Genomic DNA, 20,140 nt, shown 5'->3' on the forward strand with positions numbered 1-20,140 from the left:
AATCAAAACCTATTAAAGTATTAACTTACCTTTTAATAGGTTATGAGGTATATGAGAACTCATTGACTACCTTTAGTGACTATTATACTTCATATTTCTAATATAATTATTAGGTTAAAGTCAGAAATCAAGAATAATTTACTAAATATTTATTGTACATTGGCTAGTTTATACTTAGAAAAATATTTTAGGTAAAAGTCAAAGAACAAATACACATTTTAATAGAGCTTGATTATTCCCAACTGTGTTGGTAATATGGCAATGAACCTACTGTCCTTTGAGCATAATAGGTACAGGTAAAAGGGAAAGACATTTATTTACCCACAAATATGTCAAAACAGAAAGGAGACAGGGATGCTATTAGAAAAGGCAGATTGTGGTAAAATAATAAATTAATTATGTTTTTAGAGTAATAATAGTTAACTATTTCCCTAGAGAACTTTTTAAAATTCTCTTTCTCGTGTATTTGACATATACTACAGAATGTATGTGTAATAAATCTCCTGTGATGAATGCCATTAACTCCTTCCCTCACTGTATGTATGTGCTACTCCTCCATTAAGAGATGAGCCTCTTTCCCCTCTCCTATAGGATCTAATCTAGGCCTGTTTGCTTTGACCCAAAGAATACAGAGAAATGACCTTCTGGGATTTCTGAGCCCAGTCCTTTAAGAAGTAACAATTTTCCACTTCCTTTTTGAACACTGATTCTAGGGGTTCTTCCTTTTATAATTCAACCACCATGCTTGGAGAAGCCTAAGCCCTATGGAGAGGTTATATGGAGAATCAGCAGATAAATTGCCAACCATGTGGATGAACTATCTTGGATGTCACAGCCCTTAGGTAATTAAAATCCCAGGCAACATCATGTGGAACAGAAGAACCTTTCAGCTGAGCCCAGTCTATCCACAGAATCATAAATAAATAATAAATGATTAATTAAACCATTAATAAAATGATTAATGCCAATATGTTTTGAGATTTTTATGAAGAGATAACCAAAATAGAAACTGGTACCTAGAAATAAGAGTAGTACTGGACCAAAATCAAAACATGTAGCCTTAAATTTGGAACTGAGCAGTAAATGAAGGCTTTAGGGACTTCAGGAAACAGAGTTGGCTAAAACAATGAGGAAACTGTTATTGAAAGGCAACCCTTGTTATGAAAGGTACTTTCACTTGTAGTAATGTGAAAGGTAGAACTAATGAACTCCTGGAAATCACTAAGGGGAAGAAGTAACTGAATGAACTTGTATATCTGGCCAAGGAGACTTCCAGGAGATTTCCAAGGATTTTTCCAGGCAGAATACTAAAAATGACAAGTGATTTTTAGCTGGCAAGGATCAAATACAGAAAAAGAAAGATGAACAAGTAAGAAACTATTTTGTTTTGAAGCAAATGTTGTAGGAAATATAAGGACCTTGAGCACCTCTTCCAGCCAGCAAGAAATTCTCAAGGAGGAAATGACCTTTGGGCAATGGTCAACTCCAGAGAACTACAAGTAAAATATATAGCATCAGGTTAAGTTACAATCAAGGGTGCAACTGTAATAACTTTTAAGACATCAGAAATATTTAAGCCAGTGCCTCAAAGATCTCTCAGCTGACAAAAAAGACTTCTAAGAATCATATAAGCATGTATTATAGTCCACCCACTCAGTGAGCCAATTGGTACCTAAGATTCTTAAGGATGTTGTCCTTCAGCATCCTGACATTTAGCTCAAAGTAGAAGGAGAGGCCAGTCTCAGATTTGTAGGTTTGCCTTTTGTTGAATGGAGTGGATCATAATTTGATTCATAGAAAATATGCAATATTTTTAAAGGAATTACATAAGTTTGTTATAAAAAGAAGAGACCGTTCAAAATAAAAGAAAGGGTTCTGGTCCTTCAACCTTTGAAAATCAGGAAGCAAGTTGAGAAAGCTATTCAACTTCAAGCAAGCCATTCTCATGGAAAAGGACAACTCAGAGTAGAGTGAAATCTTAGATTTGACTTCTGGGCCAAGGGTTGAGAATTAGACTCTATGTATCATACACTCCCTGCTCCTAGAATCATGATGAATGAGAGGTTTGTGTCTCGTTAGAGTTCAGAATTGCTATGGACCATTTCCTGCTTTGCACCTCCCATTTTCCCTTTTCGAACAAGAAATCTATTGCCCATCTTGCTATTGTTTGCTAGATGAGTATGAGGAAGAAAACTTGTTTCTTTAGCTCACACATCTTCATATTGAGAAGAACTGCAGTAAAGGTGGCTCATATATACCTAAAATGGATTTAAATGATGAGATTATGAGCCTTGGATCTGAATCCGATGACATATTTGGATGCAACTTTAAGGTGTCTTTTGAGGGGGTGAATGCATTTTCCACATGTCAAGAACATGAACTGCTATTTGCAGATGGTATAATAATCTCCAACGATGGCTGCCATCAAGCCCTTTTCTTCTCATAAAAGCATACCCATTGAGAGGTAAAGGTCCCCCCCCCTTCATCTTTAATCTAGGCTGTTCCTATAGACTACTTTGACCAATACAATGTAGTGATGTTGAGATTTGTAAGCCAGGGCCTCAAGAGGACTCAAAGCTCCTATTTCTTTCTTCTTGGAATGCTCACACTTGGGATGTTACTTCTTGAATCCCAATTATCATGACAGGAAGAAGCCCAGCCACCCTGATGGAAAAAAACCCAAGTCACATGGAGGGGCCACACAGAGGAAAACTGAGGTATGATAGCTGGGTTCCCAGCTGACAGCATCAACTGCCAAACACGTGAGCTATTTTGGATGATTCAAACCCAATCAAGCTCCTAGAAAATTGTAGCTCTAGCCACCACCACGTGGAGAAAAAGCAAAATGATTCCTGTCAATTCAGAATTCTGGGGAGAAAAAATTAAATGGTTTTTTTAAAAAAGATTTTATTTATTTATTTTGAAACAGAGAACACATGGAAGACATAGAGAAAGCATGAGCGGAGGGGAGGGGAGGGGAGGAGCAGACTCCCAGCTGAGCAGGGAACCCAATGTGGGACTGGATCCCAGCACCCTGGGATCATGACCTGAACTGAAGGCAGACACTTAACTGACTGAGGCACACAGGGACCCTAAATGTTGTTGTTTTAGGTCAATTAAGTGTGGAGTGGTTTGTTAGCAGTAGACAACCAAAATAATACAAATGTTGATACCAATAAGTGAATAAAATGAAGATCAAGTAACCCATTTCAACTCAAGAACTAAAACATCACTAATAATGTTTCATCTATTCATTTGTTCCTTCTTGCCTTCCTGCTCTGCCATCAGTCCCATCAGAAATGGTAATACCATCCTGAATTTTGGTATCATTCCTTCTAAGAAAGTGTTATGTTTTCCTGTGTAATGTAGTTTAGATTTGCTTGTTTTCAAACTTTATAAAAGCTATCATACTGCATGTGGGCTCCTGAGACTTGCTTTCTCAGGTCATTCGTCCTTTTAAATAGAAGTACAAAGCCCACAGTCTGTCATTCTCTTGTCAATGAACATTTGAGTAGTTACAAACAGGGCTGCTTTGAAAACTCTCATGGATGTGCTCTTGGTCACCTATGGAAAAATTTCTCTAAGGTATGTATGTAGAAGCAAAATGGTCAGGTATTAGACTATGTAAATGGTTAAGTTCACAAGATAATGCCAAATTGCTTTCTATGGCAAACTGTGTTATCGGTTTATAACCCCACCTATAAATGTCTTTTCGATGCACACCTTCATTGATACTGTCATATTTCTTTATTTTTCAATCTATTAGATGTAAAATGTTATTCACTATGGTCTTAGTTGATCTTTTATGAGATTAAACACCTTTTCATGTGCTCAGTCACAGCCTCTTAAAATATCTGATTGGTCTTTTTTTTTTTTTTAAGATTTTAAAAAAAGATCGCAAGTAGGCAGAGAGGCAGGCACAGAGAGAGGAAGGGAAGCAGGCTCCCTGCCGAGCAGAGTGCCCAATGCGGGACTCGATCCCAGGACCCTGGGATCATGACCTGAGCCGAAGGCAGAGGCTTTAACCCACTGAGCCACCCAGGCGCCCCTCTGATTGGTCTTTTGCTTGTTATTTGTACAGTACAATGATGAATAGAAGTGGTGATAAAATAGGCATCCTTATTGAGTTCCTGGTTTTTAATGTATATATACAACTTAGTCTTGCTGCACTATCATTTTTGATAATGTTGCATTTAGCTTATCAATAGTGCTTTTGGTTTTTCACATCTGTTACTATGCATGATGAGTCTGTAACTTACTGAATATGTATGATTCTAGTATCAATAGACGTTATACTGGCTTCATTAGAGCTGAAGACTATTCCCTCATTACCTAGTCTTTGGAAGAATTTGTATGAAATGTTGAAATAGTATGGCCCTTGGAAAAGAAACATCTGTAGATGTGGGCTAGATGTTCTGTCAAAAAAAATACTATTCAACACTATTGAATAAGTCTATGTAGCTTGCCTATTTCTTCTTTGGACAATTGAAGGAAATTGCATTTTTCTAAACCTTGCTCTCTTTTGTCTAAGTTTTCAAATATATTAAGAAGTTCATCATTTTCAGCTCTGCTTTATCTATGGGTTAGGACTCCTTTTCAATCTTTTTTTCATCTACTTGTGCCTTGTGTTCTTCTTGTTCAATTATGTCAATTTTATTGTTGTCAGGAAAACAACCTTGACATTGTGACTTTTTGTTTTCTAATGCATTGATTTCTTCCCTTGCCTGTATCTCCTTGCTTCAACATCAGGTTACATATTTATGTTTTTTTTTCTTTAACTTAAACATTTAATTTCCTGTGGTACTACTACTGTTGCACAGCTCAGTTTTTCCAAATGTGGTACTTATAATTAGATTCTAAGTATTTATTTTTCTTCTTTTGTCCAGAAAGCCTTTAAAACTTGTAAATACATGATATTAAAAAATTCAACCTTTATTATTACTGACCTCTTATTTCTGATTATCCATTTAATAATGATTTTTAAAACTTTATTGTGATTTATTTCACACCTAGTACATGGTCAATTTTTGCTAATATAAAATGTTTAAGAATATTCTCTAATTGCTGATTATTTTAAATTTGCCCATTGAATCAATATTGTTGATTGCATTATCCAAATCTGTGTTTTCATTCACTCTTTGGCTTGGTTTATTTATCAATAATTGAGAACTGCTGAAATCTATCTTGTTCAGTTTGTTGGTTTAGTCTAATAATTTATACATTTTGAGGTCATTTTATAAAGTATATACAAATTTAAAATAGTTATACATTTCTAGTGAATTTATCCTTTTATCATTATTTAGGGTCCTTCTCCATCTTTAATACTACCACCATAAATCTAATTATGATTTAGTATCACTAAAGCTACACAAATTTTATTTGCCTGTGTGTTTTCATCTTTTAAAAAATCCAGCCTACACATAGCTCATTTTAAAAACCTAACCAATCTTTCATTGAACCGGGTTTAGTTTATTCATCTTTATTTTAATTAGCATTACTTGACCTGTTACTGTTTTCTTACTAATTTTGTTCCTCCCCCACTCCTAATTTTTGTGCCAAGTTACTGTCTTCCTGTTCCACTATTTTAAACTTCCCTTTGCAACGATTCATTCTATATCTATTATTTTAGCAGTTACTCTTGAGATTTTAATAACACATTTTAAGGTTAAATAGTATCTTAACCCACTTTCTGAATAATGAAAGCAAAACACAATTCTAATCATCCTTCTCCCATCTTAAAAACTACTATCCAGTTCTTCAAATATATCCTATTTTAGAAGTCCACATTCATGTTGCATAAAATGTTTATTTCATTTTACAGTTATATACAATTTTACTTCTTATAAACATTTAATTATGACTGTTTTATATTAATAACACTTTTGATTTACATGTTTATCATTGTATTTGTTCGCCAGTTCAATTTCAGATCATCCTTGTGGAAATATTTTTCCTTTTCGAAGATCATCCTTTTTGCACTTCCTTTATTGAAGTTCCGTTGATGGCAAAAATCTGTTTTTCATCTGAACATTTCAGTTTTGCTTGGCACAAATTCCAAGTTGATAATTAGCTTTTCCTCAGAATTTTGAAGGCAGTATTCCACCATTGTTTGGGTACATTATTGCTATTGAGAAGCCTACTAAGTACGTGACTGTCTTGCCTTCATTATCTTTTTCTTCCTTTGAATGCTTTTCAAATCTTGTGTCTGGTATCTTGCAGTCACGTTACTTTGGGTTTACGCATGGATTTGATCCATGTATGCTTGAAATATACAGTGCTTCCTGAAATTATGACTTCATGTTTTTCCAACAAATATGGAAAATAGTTATCTTCAAATATTGCCACTGCTCCATCCTCAATTCTTCCCTCCGAATACTTCTAGTCTTTGTAATTATCTCCATATCTCTAAATTTCTCTTAAATATCTATATTTTCTAGCACCTTGTTTCTCCCTGCTGTGCACGGGGTAATTCCTTTAGATCTCACTTCCAGTTTATTTATTGTCTCTTCAGTTAAGTCTAATATAATATTCAACATGTCCGAGGGTTTTTTTTTAAATTTCAAGTGACTTATTTTTCTTTTTTAGCAGTTGTTTTTTAGATTTGTCTGTCATTCCATCTTTCATCGATGTCAGTGATGAGACTTTAGAAAACTGAATTCAAAGTTTATTATTTCTATATGTTCTTTCTCAGGCTAGTTTCACTTTGCCCCTAGTTATCTCCAGTCTAGTCATAATATTGCTTTGTCTTAAGCCATGGAAATCTTGAGTCTACATCTTGCTTCTGCCAGGAGTTATAGGATACTATAAACTAAGTAGCCACTTCAATTGTCTTGGCTAGGACAGCATCTCAGATTCAGATTGATCTCCTTGTTTCTAGTCCAAGGCAAATGGCATATGAATGTATTGTAATTAGTATTTGCCATCTGAGCAACCACTGTCCACTTGCATGCTTAAAACAGTATTCGAATTCCCAACTCAAAATGTGTTCATCTTTGTGGGTGAGTAAAAATAGAGGTATGATTCTCAGAAACTTTCCCTACTTTCTTTGACCTAATTAATGCATTCAAAAATAGATTTTATTTAGGATTTTGTTGTTCTGCAGTACCTAGTATAATGCACTGTTAGAAGTAAAGTCTCATTAATTGTATTAAAACAGGTATGATATTCTAATCTGAGAAAACACATGATTTATGGTAATCCTTAATAATTCAAACCTTTCTGGAAAGGTTTTCTACCTTTGACCAGAACTTGATCAGTCTTTTGGAACTGAGTATACAATAGAAAAGTCCTAGAGTATAAACTTACCCAACAGGTTGTTGCCCCACTTTGTAGAAATTTCATTTATTCTAGGACTATGATATTCAGTCAACCCTGACTATTCACATTTTTAATATCCTGATCAATATGTGATCCAGATCAACAGGACTAAAATCTATGAAAATAAACCATCATTTTGAACATTTTTAAAAATAGATAATAAGGATATGTTACATGCAACTTCCATCTATATGCACGACTTTATTTTTGGAAGCCTGAGCCATCTATAATATAAGCAGGACTAAACAAGGCAGCTGGTGATTTCATTTTAGTCAGAAACCTAATAGGCATTATGGCAGCAGAGGTAGCTGCTCTGGTCTTAAATGCAGATGAACTGTTTGCAATCTTTATTATTCATAATGGTTGCTCAGTGTTCTCTGGTAGATCAGGAAGCTGTGTCTCACCCTAATCACTGAAGTAATGAAAGGAGATACCCGCAGCAAGGACTGCAACCGCAACTGCTGCAATCACACCTACAAGTAAAACAAACACAAAACAAATGGAAATGGGATGAGCAAAAGAAAGGCTTAACTGATCCTAGGCTCTGAAATGTAGGGAACCAATGGGTCTAAACAACAAGTTACACCTGCATAAACACATATGCTTACACACACATATGTATGTATTAAAAGCCAGCTAAGTCTTATGAGGAAAATACAGCAATAAGTTGAATAGATGGCAAAGGCTGGGCCGGTAATTATGTACTTTGCCACTTATCAAAACCTTAAAAAAAAAAAAGTATCTCTCTTACACACATGCACTCACACACATCTGAGAGGAAAACTCACACATACTTTTTTTTTTTTTTAAGATTTTGTTTATTTATTTGACAGAGGTCACAAGTAGGCAGAGAGGCAGGCAGAGAGAGAGGAAGGGGAGCCTGCTCCCTGCTGAGCAGAGAGCCTGATGCGGGGCTCGATCCCAGGACCCTGAGATCACAACCCGAGCCAAAGGCAGAGGCTTTAACCCACTGAGCCACCCAGGTGACCCTCACACATACTTTAAAAGGTTTCTATAAATATTCACACTGACATTACAGCTAGCTTAAACCAAAAGACAGTCCCAATGGGTGGTGGGTCTCAAACATGACAAGGCAAAGTCATTTATGTAACTATTCAAACTAAAAACTCAGAGTCCACCATTACAAAATCTAAGAATTAGTAAGTTTGTGTTGGTAACTTCTAGTTTTACTTATTTTTTCCTGATAATTTTAAGTTAACCAAAACAAACCCGACAGAGCACTCCAGACACAGACATACACATACATATGCACTTCAGTACCAAGAATTAAGGTAATTATCTGGTAAGTGCCAAGAAAGATCTTCTGACCTCTCTCAGTCAAAAGTCTTAATGCTTATAAAGCATTTCTCAAACTGGCACTCCACTGAACAGCTTACATTTTCTTTAACCAGTAAGTCTGAACAACGTTAAAGTGAATTGCCACGCTTCTTGGAGCCTTTAAAATTCAAAGCTCATTATGAATTTGCAGACTTGAATCTGACTTTTTTCATAGAACATGTATCAAAATCTTCTACAATAGCAGTTCTTCAAAGAACTTCAAAGAACACCAATCTGTAAGGTATTGGTCCAATTATAATAACTGATTCCTGAAACTCAGTTTTTCTTGCAAAAACACAAAAAGTTGGGGGCCTGGGTGGCTAAGTTGTTAGGCAACCAAATCTTGATTTTGGCTGAGGTTATGATCTCAGGTTTGTGAGATTGAGCCCTCTGTACTGGGCATGGAGCCTGCTTAAGATTCTCTCTCTCTCTCTGCTCCTTCCACCCTCCTCTAAAAGCAACCAAAAAAAAAAAAAGGAAGTGTCATGTTTGAGGGCAACTGCAATAATGCATTATTTATGAATCTTTCTATCTCTTCTATCTCCAGGGTCTAGCACTTTCCATAATACTCAATAAATACGGGTTTAATCTAGCACATCTAAGAAAGCAAAATGTAATGGAAATAATTTTAAAATAATGAGAAAACTCAAATCCAAATTACTATCTTTTCAATTTTATAAAAGATGTTAAATACCTATGTTTTGCTGAATTTTCAATATTACTGTAGCTTTAATTGGTTGTTTTGGTTGTTCATCATCTGTATTGTCCAATGAAGCTTCGGTATTCACAGAGTAACTCATACAAGCTACAAAAGGATAAAAATAATCAATCCTGAATAAAATGAGTTTTAAAAAAGAACATAAGGAACATATACAATGAGCTCCATTTTCCTTCAATTTGACTTTTTTACAACACAATTAATTTGCTCATTATCAAATGTAGGTGAATTAAACTTCATGGAATATATGTAGGTGAATAAATGGAATAAATGTAGGTAAATTAAATTTCATGGAACAATTTTTAAAGATACAGATGTAGTGAAAAGAAGGGCCATTTGTACCCCAATGTTTATTGCAGCAATGGCTACGGTCGCCAAACTGTGGAAAGAACCAAGATGCCCTTCAACGGATGAATGGATAAGGAAGATGTGGTCCATATACACAATGGAGTATTATGCCTCCATCAGAAAGGATGAATACCCAACTTTTGTAGCAACATGGACGGGACTGGAAGAAATTATGCTGAGCGAAATAAGTCAAGCAGAGAGAGTCAAGTATCATATGGTCTCACTTATTTGTGGAGCATAACAAATAACATGGAGGACATGGGGAGATGGAGAGGAGAGGGAGTTGAGGGAAACTGGAAGGGGAGATGAACCATGAGAGACTATGGACTCTGAAAAACAACCAGAGGGTTATGAAGGGGTGGCGGGGGGGAGGGTGTGGGGTGGGGTGGGAGGTTGAGGAACCAGGTGGTAGGTAATAGGGAGGGCACGTACTGCATGGAGCACTGGGTGTGATGCCAAAACAATGAACACTGTTATGCTGTAAATAAACAAATAAAAATAAATAAATTAATTTAAAAAAAAAAGAACAACAACAAAAAATACTGTATATAGTTTTATAACCGACTGTAACCAAAGAGCCAAAGAGCTAGTTCTGAATGATTCCCACAAATTATGGGAGATAATAACAAATATAGTAAACAAATAATAACAAATATAGTAGATAGATAATTATGGATAATATAGATAATATAATTAAAGACAATTATCAATAATAGCAAACACAGTAAACAAGTAATTTGTTTACCATATGGTAGTAAAAATAAACAGATACCAAAAACCAAACCAGATATGAGCAGGGTAACCTTCACTCTTAATTGGAATCAATTTCTATCATCCTTTTTGATGGCTTGACAATAATTTCAAATAATTATATATTAATATTAAAAGTGGGGATTAGCAACTGCCGTGTGGGCCAGACCTTATGTGCCCCATAAAGCCTAAAATATTTACCATTTGACCCTATACAGAAAAAGTTTGCTGATTGGCTCTAACCTGAAATTTGAAATATAGTAGTCCTCCCACTTATCTGCAGTTTCAGATACCTGCAGTCAATTGCAGTCCAGAAGCAGATGATCCCACTTCTGACACAGCATCAGAAGGTCAACAATGCCCTAATGCTACGTCACAATGCCTGTATCATTCACCTCATTTCATCTCATTATGAGAGATTTTATCATGTCACATCATCACAAGAGGGGTGAGTATAAATATAATCAGATATTTTGAGGGAAAGAACACATTCACATAACTTTTATCTACTGTATATTGTTATAAGTTCTATTTTATTTTTAAGTTTTTAATCTTTTTTTAATAATTTTTGTTTTTAATCTCCTACCATGCCTAATTTATAAATTAAATTTTATCACAAGTTCGCATATCTAGGAAAAAACATGGTATATAGAGAGTCACAGTATATAGAAAGGTACTATGCAGTTTCAGGCATCCATTGGGGTTCTTGGAATTTATCCTCTGAAAATAAGGGGGTCAACTGTATACAAGCAAAATATGATCATAAATTTGACCTTAAAACAACTCAATGTTAACCAAGACAACCACCTTATCTCATTTTACAGATGAAAAATAAAACCTGGAAAGTCAAGTTCATATTTGAGGGTCATGGGCAGCAGACTGAGAATTCAAATACAAGTTCTCTTTCTGTTTCATTATGCTGGCAATAATTTATGTAGATTAGTTTAGCTGAATTTATATAACGCGGATTAAAAGTGTTTGAACTAAAAACATCCTTAGATAGACCAGTGGATTTCACTTTTTTTTTTCCCTAAGTGCTAAAGAATCTGACAGAAAATCCCAGCATTGAATCAGAATTATGCTGGCTAAAGCAAGAACAGAGGGCTCCTTAAGCCATACTCCCTTCATTCCCTCAGAAGTGGTAATCAAATCCTGTTCTATAGAACTCTAGGGAGCTATCTGAAAGCATCTACTCCATGTTGATCCCTCTATTGACAGAGAAGAGAAGAGAACCACAGAGTGAGAGATAGTAAATGTTACCATTTAAATTCAAAGTAAAAGAGCTTATTGCTTGGATTTAAAATGTTCTTATAGAAATCTTTATATTTCAATATAACTTGCAAGTATGATACATAAACTTATTGAAACACATATCTGTGGTACCAAAATGGATAAAAGGAAAAAAAACGCCTAATTTTTATCAATTTCCCATGAATAAAAGTTTACTGTCATTTTCAGAAATCATCTTTAGTAACTACCTCATCAGAATCAGGGGTATGACCATTCCTTTTTCCCCTCTTCAAGCATATGATTAAAGTACTTTAAAAACAAATAAAACCCTCTGCTCTTTTTTTTCTCCCATATCACATTGGTCGCAAAGGCCAAATATTCTCATTATGAACTGTCTCTAGAACCATTTAGTCTTCTATATTTCCATTGTTTCTGTTTTCTTAAGGACTATAACACCTTAGTTCTAGATTACATTAGCCTACCAGCTTCATATTTCCCCTAACTTTATCTATAGATCAAAAAGTTGAATGAATAGTACAGTTTTATTTATGTTAACACATACATAATTTTGGTTTTTCTATTAGTAAATATCAGTACCAAAAAACTTTTTTGGAGGACACTAAAATCTTTATATCAGACAACAAATACAGATAAAAATAACGAGTGAAGCATGAATTACACTTATTTGCTACAGGATCTCTTTTTTTTTTAATTGAGTACTTGTATTTAAAGAGCACAAAAATGGTTTTATCATGATATATTACTTATACATTTAATATTGAATTGTTATATATACAAAAGTCATGCTCTAGTATGTCAAATGTTCTGTACAAGTAATTTACTTCTATAAAAAAGATATTTCATTGTTCTATTTTCATTTTTAATCTGTCATACAAAATCATATTGATTTGATACAAGTCAGATAATTTTACTGAAGCAGAGCATTTTTTCAAGGATGACTAAGACATTGTTATAACTATTTATTTATGTCTGTTTTTGGTGGGAGCTTCTGGAATTTCAATTCAAATCTCAGATGTGATGTCATTTTACTAGTGTCTGAAATTTAAATGCAAATAACATATGATTCAATAGGAAATTAGAACTTAAGCATTCCTTAAAACCAGGTAATTTTAACTTCAGACAAGCCCCAAATAAATCATGTAAGAAACTGTCAACAAAAGAGAAAACAAGAGCAATAATGAATGAATGCTAAATTGTAAATGGGTTCAATTTCATGATAGCTGATAGTTAGGCAAGACTATTTAGATGCTTAAAATACAATGTTAGGACTTGAACTCCTTAGTTGTCTTCTTCCCCATCCCTAAATACTGAAGTAGTGAAATTTCACTAAACTAAGTGATTTAGTCATAAAAATACATGTTCATTATTACTGCCCTTTCCTTTATAGTTAAATTATCAATGTTTAACCAAACAACAAAAATAAATTAGCTCTGATATCAAGACAGAATTGACAAAGATGAGTTTCACCAGATTTTAAAGTTGTGTCTTCAAATTTTTAGCTGATACTGTAGATAAAGTACATCTGAATTATTAACTTAATATCTACTAATATCTAGTAGGAGATGACTAATGCATCTAAGAAATTTTAAAACCATAGTTACCTCTCATCTTAAGTGAGTCATTTTGACAAATTGTTCTTCATCCCTTAAGTCATTTAAAAGTATGTTATTTTAAGGTACTTACCTGGCAAAATATGTATTTCAAACATAGCAACTACTTGGCAAGTATATTACAGAACAGAAATAATTAAACAACAATCAGCAGATAATAACATCAAATACTTAGAAAATAAGCCAGATTCTTATAACAAGTATAACCCTAAATGTATAGATACGAATTGATTTTAATTTTTGAACTTGAACATCTGAACTCCACCTTTTATAGGTTATTATATATGAAAACCCTAATTTCAAATATATAGGAAAATCTATACATACTATAAAATATTATTTTTATACTTTAATGTTAATATCTTTATTATAATTCAGAAAGTTCATTATTTAGAAGTTTTATAATACTAGTTAATATCACCTTACAGTTATGTATCTCTTTTTGTTTAGAAACTATTTTCCCTAATATTTGTACTAAATTCTCTTAACCTCAAGAGAAGCTGGGGTTCAGAGGGGACTTAAAGTTACACAGATGTAGGTAGCATACCTGGACTCAGTTAAAATACTATCTTCATAAAATCATGCATCTAATATTTTTGAATGAATAAATAAATATTAATTAACAATCCATTATTTTATTACTAACAAATAATACATTTTTGAGTAATTAATAAATGAGTAAAGAAGCGAATGAGGAAGTGAATATAATTCAAACAAATAGGATGTTATGAAAAATCACTTAATTTTTCTCTTAAAATGTGTTTTTACCCTAAAAAAATATGCTAATTACCAAATCATTCCTTCTAATTCAACAAATACTTGAAAAACAAAACTAATACAATTCTACACAAGTCATATGCTTGGTCAAAATACAACTGATGCCAGTGTTCAATTCCTGAAAAGCCTAGAGTTACTTTTACTATATTCATCCTTCAAAATGAACTCAAACGTCACCTGCTCTCAGAAACTTTCTCTAATCCCATATAAAGATAATCCCCATGCTAAACATTCTGATAATTCTGTTCATCCCTCTACTACAGAAATAATCACCTAATTTAGAGTAACCCATTTCTCTGTACTTCTCTCTATACTGTGAACTTCTTGAGTCAGGACTGTATATTTCATCTTTAGAACCCTAATGCTTAATACATAATAGGCAATCAAAAATAGTAATCAATCACTCAGATGGGATTTATATAAGTTTCAAAAACAGGGAAGAGTCCTTAAAGAAGCATACTTAACATAATGAAGTAGTATCTTCAATACATCATATAATACTAGAAAAATACATAATCTAGAGATCATAAGTTTGATACAGCATACATTCAAGTATATACACCTAAACTTTCCACAAATTGTTGTGCTGTTTCCTTTGTGTTTGTAATATTAAACTCTTCCTATTCAGTTTATCTAAGTCTACACTAGATTACCAGCATTAAAAAAAGACAGAAGATAATTTTAAAATATAGTGTGAAATATATAAATAAGTCCCAATGTTAAAAACTTAGAAAAATCAAAATCCAGAAAAAAGACTAATGAAGATTTATATATCATCTAGCATTAAAAAGTGGTTTTAAATACCTCAGTTACGAGCTCATACTAATATTTAACGTGGTACAGTGTAAATGATAAAGCTTACTGAAGGAAAGGTGCGAAACAGGATTAAAATATATTTAGTATACATATAAATGATAAAGACAATTATTAGAGAATAGCATTTAAAATTTTATAATAAAACCAACAAGTATATTACCTTGAATTATAAATAAGTCTTTTAATTATTTGCAAGGATATTTCAAAGAATTCCAAGAACCATTCAAAACTATGGAGCTTTTAATATATCTGGGATTATCCACTGAATACAGAGCATCGATTTATACAACAGACATCTATTTTTCAATTAAAGTGAAACATAATGCAGTAATAATTAATAATGAGAAAATGGAAACAGTTTGCTAAAACTGAAAATAGTAATGTTAAAATCTGGTTACTGTAGATTGTTATTGCTAACTATAGTCAAAATATTTTCTTCTCATTGAATAATTAACAAAATCACTGGAAACTAAGGTTTTAATCATTAATGTTAAGTTCTTACTTTTATGACCTTACAACGTGCTCTGCATAATTAACAGTGCATACATATTTTATCTTCCAAATCAGGAAAGGAAATTTCCTTTTTTTTTTTTTTTTTTTTCTTCCATTCATCTTTTTTTTTTTTCCCTTTTTATTAATTTTTTCAGCGTAACAGTATTCATTCTTTTTGCACAACACCCAGTGCTCCATGCAAAACGTGCCCTCCCCATCACCCACCACCTGTTCCCCCAACCTCCCACCCCTGACCCTTCAAAACCCTCAGGTTGTTTTTCAGAGTCCATAGTCTCTTATGGTTCGCCTCCCCTCCCCAATGTCCATAGCCCGCTCCCCCTCTCCCAATCCCACCTCCCCCCAGCAACCCCCAGTTTGTTTTGTGAGATTAAGAGTCATTTATGGTTTGTCTCCCTCCCAATCCCATCTTGTTTCATTTATTCTTCTCCTATCCCCCTAACCCCCCATGTTGCTTCTCCATGTCCTCATATCAGGGAGATCATATGATAGTTGTCTTTCTCCGATTGACTTATTTCACTAAGCATGATACGCTCTAGTTCCATCCACGTCGTCGCAGCAATGTCTACAATAGCCAGACTATGGAAAGAACCTAGATGTCCATCAACAGATGAATGGATCAAGAAGATGTGGTATATATACACAATGGAATACTATGCAGCCATCAAAAGAAATGAAATCTTGCCATTTGCGACGACGAGGAAATTTCCTTTTAAGGAAGGGAATGTGGTCTTTGATTTTTACCTATTACATTGCCTTGAACAGAGCAAACACTTAATAAATACGTAATAGACATACTAAATCCTATAAACTAAAATTAATATGTCTAGTGCTGCATATTGTAATGTTTTAAATGTTCTATGCCCCTTATAATGTTCTGAATTATATCACCATAGAGCTGTGACTATCATACCCTTTTTAAATGTTCATGTTCAGTTACAAACCTTAAAAACCTTGTATCTGGCTAGATGTAAACTTTACAATTTTTCAAGCACAAAATAAGTGACAGAAAGATGTACTATAATTTCCAAAAAATGATCTATTTAGTATGTATCAGTCAATTATTAACAAATATTTAAGAATACCTATCATGTTTGAGGTATGGAGCTCAGATAGAGAGATAAACATTTTAGGTATGTACTATCAAAAATCTGACAGGTGCTTGGGTGGCTCAGGCACTTAAGCTTCTGCCTTTAGCTCAGGGCATGGTCACAGTGTCCTGAGATGGAGCCCTGCACATTGGATTCCTTGCTCAGTGGGGAGCCTGCTTCTCCCTCTCCTCCCCACTCCTACTCTCTCTCTCCATATCTGTCACTATCTCTCAAATAAATAAACAAAATCTTAAAAAGAATATATAAAATCTAAATGAAATCTCTCTCTCCTTACACTTTTATATCCAATTTTTAAAGTAAGCTACAAAAATAATTAGTCAAAAAATTTAAAAAAGTAAAGTAAGTTGTGAATGGGTCAAGTTTTGTATACAGTGCTACCCTTTAATCTTTCATGAATGTAATACACACTAAAAGTGACAAGTAATTCAAAAAGAATATGAAAACCACCTATTATGATAACAGATCCAAGATTCTAGCCAAGAAGTGAGAAATTATACTGACAGAAGCAAGATGAAATTAAACCAGGATAATGTAACATCATTCATTTAAGTCAAAAAAATTTTTGAATGATGCAATGAAGATGGCCATGCTAAAATAAATATCTAGACCATGGAAGGTAGTAGTTCTATAGTCTGTGTTGAATAGGTCCCATTGAAAGAAATTGTTAGAAAAAAGCACAGACTCTAGAACCAAAGTGCTTAAGTTTAAATTCTAACTCTACCATTTACTAGCTGTGGAACCCAGGAAAAATTACTTGACCTTACTGAGACTCAATTCTCTCATCTGGAAAATGGGACTAAGAATAGTATCTATATCATAGGACTATTATAAGAATTGAATAATTTAGTATTTTTAAGGTTCTTAAAACAGTGCCTATATATAGCAGATTCTATATAAATAATAGCTAATAATATTATTAGAGTATTAGGTTGAATTCGGGGTAATGCCTTTCAAGAGAGACACACCAAAGTATATTTAAAGAAATAGTTTTTAATCTTTCTTAGGTCACCAATCTTTTAATAGTTATAGATCTTTATCCAGAAAAAATTATATCATTACTTTTAAGAGGTTTGTGGACCTCCTGAAAGCAAGCTATGATCCCAAAGGTTATGGGTAGCACAGTTTTAAAATTCCTAATCTATAAGAAGACAAACAAGGTGGTAAGAAAGAATGAGGTCTGGTAACTATAATAAAGAGACCAGTTAAAGGACTGTACAAATATTTGACTTCAACATACTTAGAGCATGATAGTTGTCCTCAAATTGAAAGCATGGCCTCAGTAAAAAAGTACTCAGCTCCAGATTACTGAATAAGGTGTTAGTTATAGGAAGGAAGACTAGTATTCAGAATAAGGAAGAATACAGTCTAAGTCCCCATCTCCTACGAATACAGATTTCAATGTTAAAAGAAAGAAAATCAACTAGATTAACTCTAATGATTTCACATAAAATTCATTCAGATTATCAACAACAGAATGGGTCAAGAACTATTGTTAGGCACTAGAGACAAAAGTGAAGAAAATAATCAAAAATCCCTATCCTGATGACTCTACATCTGGTTGGCAGAGATAGTGGGGCCACTCATCTGGGAAAACATTTTTCAGAAAGCAGCAAACATGTTTACCAGTTTACTTTCAAAGTATCTATCAGTTAGGGAATATACTATAGCTATCCCTTAAAAAATAATAGTTTTGGGGGCGCCTCAGTGGCTCAGTGGTTAAAGCCTCTGCCTTCGGCTCGGGTCATGATCCTGGGGTCCTGGGATTGAGCCCCGCATTGGGCTCTCTGCTCAGGAGGGAGCCTGTTTCCCCCCTCTCTCTCTGCCTGCCTCTCTGCCTACTTGTGATCTCTGTCAAATAAATAAAATGCTTAAAAATAATAATAATAATGTTTTTTTTAACACAGCTGCTGTTTTAACATTAGATCCTGAGCAATTTTAAATAAAGTATTTTTTTTCTTTAAAACAAGCTTACTGTTCCACAGCATAATTAACAATAACCTGGAGTTGTTGAAAAAAAAAACAAAAAAACAAACTCACTAGTGTCAAACTAACCTAAGATTTTACTGACAGACTTGATATTCGCCAACGAAATACTTACTTATTATTGTAACAAGAGTAGTCTGACTCAAATACTCTTATGGTGGGAGGCAGGAATTAGTTAAATCACAGAAGAATAATTAAGAAATCAGAAAAGACTTAAAAATTGCTATATTTAAATTTTATAAACTTCCATATTCAAAAACCTAAAGACTTTCTACTATGATATCAGAAATTTTAAATTTAATAAATAGATACACACTCAGTATTTACTGATACTTGCAAATAATTACTTTTAACCCATATTTATAAATGTTTCAGGAAGTCTGTCATCAACTTACACACTTATTTATGTATATGTTTTCATAACCTGCTCTCACTAGATACAAAACAAAAGGAAAGCAACGCAGAACAAAATAAAAGCAGCCTTCTAAAAAGAATGTAAGGTCAAATGTGAAAGTGATGGTTAGGAGGAGAAACTGTTACATAATTAGATAGTATGGCAAATCTATGCTCTATAAAAATAATCTTGATCTAATGTTTGGAACTGCCAATTTCAGCTTGGTATCCCAATTATATGAAGGGGTAAGAAAATAAAGCCCACTAGTATCGAAGAGATGTCTAATAAACTGTTTTAAAATGCTTAACCAAATGATTAATTAAGATAGTAATTTTAAGAAAACTTTCTTACAATAAAAGAAATACCGAAAAGCTATGCATTTCCACCTATTTAAAGCTGAACTTGTTTTATGAAGATCTACTTGCTAGGCTTAGAAAAACCTTAAGCAACTTAAAATTTTGGTAGAATTTTCCAGGAAAACACTGACTGTATGTTTCTATCTGCAGAAATTAAACAGACATATTTTTAAATGCCTCAAAAATATCAAAAAGAACTAATGTTAAAGAAATCTAAAGACAAACTAGATGCCTTAAAGGTCATCTAGCAAAAGTCTAATCAGGTTCTTAAGTAATATCATATAATTACCTGTGTTTATTTCCTCTGCAATTTCCAAATCTTCTATTTGAATCATATGATCTAACATCTCTATAAAATGGTCTCTCATTTCTTCGGCTGACTCATCACCAAATTTATAATCACATAACATTACAGTGGATCCCGGAATGGGGACGAAAACTCGGTGAGGGAGGATATGAAACTCTTTTTCAGAATCTAAAAGGAGAAGGAACATTATCAATATTTAGATAGGTCAGTAACTAGCATCCATGATATATTTGTATATGAGATAAATATTAATAAAAATAAAACCTAAAAGGCCTTTTCATGTCTTAACTGATCAGACACAGAATTGCTCTTGCTGAATTCTGCTTTACCTCAACAACCCTGGCCTCTGTAAGGGACTAAATGATACTCCTATAAAATATAAACTTAACCACTGCCTTCAATGTGAGGATATTGTTATTTATACATTATTTTTTCTTTCTTTAAGTTATATATTCTTGTATTATCCACTGTCCTATGAAGGAATACCCGGGAGAATTTTGTCCCTGGTCTCAGAAATTGTTGTTTTTCTCGTTTAACAGTAAAAGCACTGCAT

The 20,140-nt window shown here is 33.5% G+C and overlaps 1 protein-coding gene across 3 annotated transcripts in view; it reads right to left on the reverse strand.

Moving 5' to 3' along the window:
* Positions 1-5,792: 5,792 nt before the first annotated feature.
* The window catches only part of ODR4 (odr-4 GPCR localization factor homolog), a 39,565-nt gene continuing 25,217 nt past the window's right edge, over positions 5,793-20,140 (reverse strand). For 2 of the 3 annotated variants that reach the window (XM_045982867.1, XM_045982866.1), the window contains exons 12-14: positions 19,570-19,755; positions 9,350-9,460; positions 5,793-7,790 (exon numbers count right to left, since the gene is read on the reverse strand). In XM_045982867.1, the coding sequence (XP_045838823.1) occupies positions 7,723-7,790; positions 9,350-9,460; positions 19,570-19,755 (365 nt within the window). In that variant the 3' untranslated portion in view covers positions 5,793-7,722. The remainder of the gene's footprint in view (positions 7,791-9,349; positions 9,461-19,569; positions 19,756-20,140) is intronic. The other variant, XM_045982868.1, reaches the window with a different exon arrangement.

This window comes from Meles meles, chromosome 17 (genome assembly GCF_922984935.1).
Source record: "Meles meles chromosome 17, mMelMel3.1 paternal haplotype, whole genome shotgun sequence".
Classification (NCBI taxonomy): Eukaryota; Metazoa; Chordata; class Mammalia; order Carnivora; family Mustelidae; genus Meles; species Meles meles.